Consider the following 6,000-nt stretch of genomic DNA (forward strand, 5'->3'; position numbering starts at 1 on the left):
AAACTTTGTGGATGATTCAATTATGTGTTCCCAAATTATAGGGTATTTTCTTTGCCTTTTCTAAGAAAAATGGAGAACTTTCATCTTCTATAAATCTTCTGATCAGACATCAAATTAAGATTTTTACATTATTCTCCAACAGCAAAGAAATACATTACTTTTGCAGGATGCTTAGTTTCCTAATAGTGAAAGAATTTGTTCCTTATTTCTGGTATTCAGATCTGGACCAACTCACAGAAATAATGAAAATAACAGGTACACCAACTCAAGATTTTGTTCAAAAATTGCACAGTCAAGATGTGAGTATTCTGATTTGTCAGTTGATTTTCCATGTCATAATTTTCCTTTAAGGCATACTCAGTTCTTTGATGGGCTGAGGTAATGTGTATTGACTACTGAAATGGCCCCTGATGGTTTTTTTCTGCCTTTATATGATTTGTGCACCCACAATAGCTACTGGAGATGGGGTCTAGAATGACAGAAAATTAGCAGAACATTAAATATTTCAGGATTCCAGTGTATACCATACATACCATGTAACAGCTGAGCTGATACATGGAAACTTTTATTGTAAAGGTACGGAAAACAGGAAGATACTCAGAAAACCCAGTTGTTTGCAAATGTCTCTTTCCTATCCTTACATTGATGTCCTTCTAGAATCCTGAGGCCCTTACTATAAAGAACCTAAATGTATTCATTAGACTAACTGTACAATTTAAATATAAAGAAATCACTACATAAGGTTCACTTCTGGAGATTGCTGTAAATTCACTATGACGCTATTTCAAATAATTCATACATATTTATTTGAATAAATATATTAAATACAGAGCACTAGTAATTAAAGCTTTGCATTGTAATTTCTAAATTGTGGTTTTAAAGCTTGATTAAAAAAAAAAGATTCCATTCAGGAAGAAGGTTAATATCAACAGAAAAAATGCATTTGTACAACATGCTGTCAAAATATTGTTGAGAAAGATATTAAGCATATAGTTAATGTTGTCACATTACAAAGGTGGCAAAGATCTAATTTAATACCCATGTTTCTTTTAAGGCAAAAAACTATATCAAAAGCCTCCCAAAAGTCCAGAAGAAAGATTTTGCATCCATCTTGAAGTATGCGAATCCTTTGGGTAAGGCTGTTTGTGTGGATGTGTACAGCTTGTTCTTGTGCTTGCACTGGAAGCAGCTGCAGTATCAGTCATGACAGGTGATGTGATGGTTCTTGGGCTGTTCTGTCTCTTGCTTTTTATAATTCATAAGTTTGATTGTAGCAGCTGAAGTTTGCTGAGTTTAAACCCTGCCAGAAATCAGTTGTTTCTTAGAAGCATGAAAAAAATTAGTGGTTTAGGTTTCTGTCTAGCACCTACTTACTGGTTTTACAGTTTTCTCAAGAGCCCTGGTAGATTAAGTATATGTAATAAAATTTTCTCTGTACTGTATTTGAACTGTAATTCTGAAAGCCCAATCTGATCTGCAGTTGAAATACAAGAAAATGGAAAGCTGACATTTTAGTATTGGAATTAATATGTCCTGAGAAACATCTGTGCATTCCTGAGAAACACTGGCTTGGATTCCATAGATATTAACAGCCAGAAGAGCATACCTAATGTGCATAATTGTGACATGACCTGAGGCAGCCAGAGCTATGAAATTACTCTCCCTAAGCTTTATAACTTCCCCAAGGACCTAAACACTAACAAAGCCAATTTTATTAGAATATTAATTAGGATAATTGAATTTTCTCAATTTAAGAAGTTTAAATTTTAGGTTTAGATACAGTACAAATAAATCTGATTGATGAACAGCTCTTAACCTTACTGCATAGTTAACTGATGGGTAGCTACAGTAAGCTATGCTTTCCATTTAGTTTTTAGGATGTCTGTTCTTACTATTTCTGTGGCCATCTGGCTGCTTCTGGTCTGGAATAGGAGTTTTAAGAGAATATACAACATGGCAAGCAGGAGTTGAAGCATCCTATCCCACACTTCTGCCTCTACTTCCCTTCAGCTGCTCCAAACCCAAGAACATCCTTTTGGGATAGAAAAACAAAATAAATCATTCATCATACCTGTTTACATTTGTCCACCTTGACAATCTAGCAATGGACCAAATCCAAAATCCACAGAAGGGGAACATGCCAAATTTTAATGGGTTGTTTTGGCTGAGGTCAAAACCACATAGCAGATAAAGTTAGCTCTGAGATTCTGACCTATGTCAGTGAACTTCAGAGTGTACTAGGTTTGGATTGGTGACAGAGCACAGTTCTCGTTCGCTGTTCACCTGTTCATTCAGCTGCTGTCAGGTGGTTATGTACCTTAGAATCACAATCAGTGGCAGTGATTAAAGACACCTGGGAAAGCTCCAGGCACAGTGGTCCTGGAGCCAGAAGTTGAGAAGTCATTAGCTGAGATGTTTTCTGTATTGCATACAGAAGCAAGGGAGCACCTCTGCATTGCATCAGGCTTTGTACACTTGCCAGCTTGCTGACAGTAAGAGGCCCCACTGGCTATAGATGGACACCCAATGATTCTGTTCTATTACTCCATGTATTTATTTGAAATACCTCCAGGGCAGTATTACTGTGTACAAGTGGAATTGGGTGTGTGACTTGAATACACTGTTGGTTTTCTGTGCAATAGCTGTAAACCTCTTGGAGAAGATGCTAGTGCTGGATGCAGAGAAGCGAGTCACGGCAGCTGAGGCTTTGATGCATCCTTATTTTGAACAAGTTCATGATCCTGAGGAAGAAATTGAAGCTGAGAAATACGACGACACATTTGATAACATGGATCTTCCACTAGATGAGTGGAAACGTGAGTTTAATTTTTTGATGTTTTCAAAAATAACCAGATTGAAAGGCCATGCAGAAATAAAAACGTTTCCCTTTACAAATTAACTCCTGCTTTTGATCAAGCAGAGTAAATAAATAGCATTAATACTACTGATAAACCAGGGTTCTTATCAGCTCTTAGCAATTTCTTGTAGAAGGATCTCCAAAGGTCTCTTCTCTGCTTCCTAACAGAGGCTGTTCTCCATTTCCCTAATGTTTCTGTCCTCCCATCTTCTGCAACATAGGAAAGAAACCTTTTCTGTAACTTACCTTTCAGTGGATGGGACGGGTGAAGAGATTGACTGTTGCTCTACAGGACTGCAGTGGCCTTAGAGTCAGATTCTCTGAAGGAGAAAAAACATATCTGTATCAGCAGAAATTTGAGTCTAGACTTGTTTACATCTAAAGTGAGAGGTTTGTTGTTTGGCTTTTAAGTGAGGACTTGACTTTTAAATCTAATGTGCTCAGTAGCTGTTGCTGAGGATATTGCCCACTATACTCAAAAGTCAGTGCTCGCATCCCTGTGAAAGCACCTATACCATTTCAGTATTGGGCTACTTTTTCAAATCTGAAAAGGTGAACAAGTGATCCTTGATTCCTACTCTTCCTTTCTTTTTGCCTGAAGAGGTCTCTCTATTCCTGAGCTAGATCAGAGCCCAGCCATGCTGCAGTTGTACCTTTCTCATTCCTATTTGTGCAGCTCCTTTTCTGATTAGACCACAGCAATGCTATGTCTGTTCTGTTGTTTTGCAGGCATTACATACAAAGAGATACTGAACTTCAAGCCACCACAGACATCGGACTCAAAGGAGACAGCAGTGTAATTGTATGGCTGAGTATTTTCAGAACTCTGAGGACGGCAGAAAAGTTGTAAATGTTTGTGACATTTCAGGTGTATAAAATATTTTATAAGTAAGCTCTATGTAATCTGTTTCATCTGCACTGTAAGAAAGAGCGATGTCCTTTACTCTACATGTGGAAGTTGGTGCCTTTGGGAGTAGCATTTCAAAAATATCGAGAAACTTATTTCTGCCTACAGCTTCTTCTATCTGCACGAAAGGACTCAGACTGCAATAACCTGGTGCCATCCTCAAAAGAGCAGGACTAATTCTTCAACTCAGAGATCAGAAGAATACAAGTTACCACCCCAGGCAAGCTGAGAACACAGTATGTCTGATGTGCTGTGACTGCCCTCCAAGGCCACTGAACTATCTTGAATGCAAGAAGTATTCATGTGACTTCCTCTGGAATATTTCACTTTGTTGAGATGCCTGGGAAGGTTAATCATCTTCTGTTACCTCAGGGACTGCAGTGGGTAGCAGAGACACAGCCCAAATTAATGTCTGCATCCCATGTCCTATGTGAGTGGAAGTGTTGATGTCCTAGATTTTTTTCAAAGTAACCAGCATAGCAGGACAAGATTTCACAAACTTACTAGATGAACAGTCACTGGTTATATAATCACTGTATCGTATTTTTCTCTGAATACATTTTCTTTATATAGTAGACATGGGATCAAGGATTTCCAGGAAGAATTTCTTCAGATTTTCTAAAATTTTGTAAGCTCTCTAACATCTTAGTGTTGAAATTATCTCAGATGGTCAGCCGCATGTGGGTCTCTTTATAGAAAATGAAATGAGGACCAAAATGACACACTGCAGCTCGTCATTGGGAATACCTGCAGCAAGCTGTTCTTTTTCACAGTGTACAAAGCTTTTACCAGGTGAAGAATAATAATTATTCCCTTTTTTTGCCCTTTTGAACTTACATTACTGGGAAAAACCTTCAGACCTTTTGTTGAGAGGTACCTTAGCAGAAGTCAACTTCCTAATGGGATAGATTACTTAGATGCTTCCTGAGTTCCTCTTGCTGTCCTCTTACCATAAGTCTCTGAGAGGTGGGAAGAAGAGCTGGCAAACCTCTGTGAAGAATTTCTGGGTGAAATTGCTTGTCTTTCTTAAAGGCAGTATCTTCACAATTGACTGTTTGGATGTGGGTTATTCCCAGTGTAGTAGTACACACTGTAGTGTGTTACTACTGAGTGAAATGACTGTGAAAGAAGACATTTGATCTTAGCAAGTAGTAACTGGAACAAAGAAAATATTACTTGGGAGGTTTTTTGCTATAATATCCAATATAAGCCGTAAGTTTAATAAAGACACAGTTATTCTGTTTCTTTCAATGAATGTTTGAATTAAACACGTATAAATACTAGCATTTGTTTAAAAATTGTTTGTGATGAGAGTTGATTTAGCTGAGGTGGACACCTAGAGAGCCTAAATAGTAACAGAAACCTTAAATTGATGTATTTGACAAGTCATTAAAAACTACAGTTTCAGGAATGCATGAAAAAAAAGGCAGAGAATGTATATTGAATCAAAATATTTTTCCAAGCTACAGGTTCCTCACAGAGGAAGGCATACTTAAGAGTCATACCCCCTTTTGTGCTATGGACTTTCTACTTGGTTTTGGTTAGTTTCTGTGTTAAACTGAAACTCTAACTTTTACACTAATAGATGTTTTCTCTAAGAATCATATTCTGTGGTCTTCTTAAAAGTCGTGAAAGAAAAGTGCCTACTGAAATTAGTGGTGTTGATAGACCACGTCAATGGGAAATAAAAAATGTCACTCACTTGAAAATTCTGCCTCTACATTTTAAATGGATTTCAGCATCCTAAATTCTAGCAAATGCCTAAAGTCTGGAGATAATGCAGATAGCTCAAATGTTAGTCAGACTAGGAGGGAGCATTTTTTAAATTCAAAAACTGCTTTGCATTTTCTTGCTAAAGGCCAACACTTCATTTCCACAAAGTCAAGCCCTAAAATCCTCCATTGGCTGAGCTGAACTTTTCCCTCTTTTAATTTTAACTTAGCATTGGAGAAGCAGCCAACACACATGAGAAAGACATAAGAAAATACTGTTAGCTTTTCTCAGTAGTGAAGAAATACAGACCTTAAAGTAACTGAAGAGCTTCATGCATGTTAGCAAAGACAGAAGTACTGCTGTGCCACCAGCAAACAGCAAAGGCAACATCAAGTTGGTCAAGAAGTTTCTGTGAAGAGATTGATTTCTGCAGAAATGATTTCAAGTGGCAGTAGGTATTATTAAAAGAACTGTAAGGTGAAAGCAGAAATACTTTGCAGTGGAAGCAGCTGCTACTCCAAAG

General features: G+C 37.6%; 1 protein-coding gene across 1 annotated transcript in view; it reads left to right on the plus strand.

Annotated features, from left to right (window-relative positions):
* Nucleotides 1-5,276, plus strand: part of LOC131573703 (mitogen-activated protein kinase 12-like) — a 29,385-nt gene extending 24,109 nt beyond the window's left edge. Inside the window, exons 9-12 of the mRNA XM_058827904.1 lie at nt 220-299; nt 1,055-1,133; nt 2,643-2,816; nt 3,587-5,276. Coding sequence (XP_058683887.1) covers nt 220-299; nt 1,055-1,133; nt 2,643-2,816; nt 3,587-3,657 — 404 coding nt within the window. The 3' untranslated portion in view covers nt 3,658-5,276. The remainder of the gene's footprint in view (nt 1-219; nt 300-1,054; nt 1,134-2,642; nt 2,817-3,586) is intronic.
* The last annotated feature ends 724 nt before the right edge of the window (nt 5,277-6,000 follow it).

The sequence above is a fragment of the Poecile atricapillus genome, chromosome Z (genome assembly GCF_030490865.1).
Source record: "Poecile atricapillus isolate bPoeAtr1 chromosome Z, bPoeAtr1.hap1, whole genome shotgun sequence".
NCBI classification, from domain to species: domain Eukaryota; kingdom Metazoa; phylum Chordata; class Aves; order Passeriformes; family Paridae; genus Poecile; species Poecile atricapillus.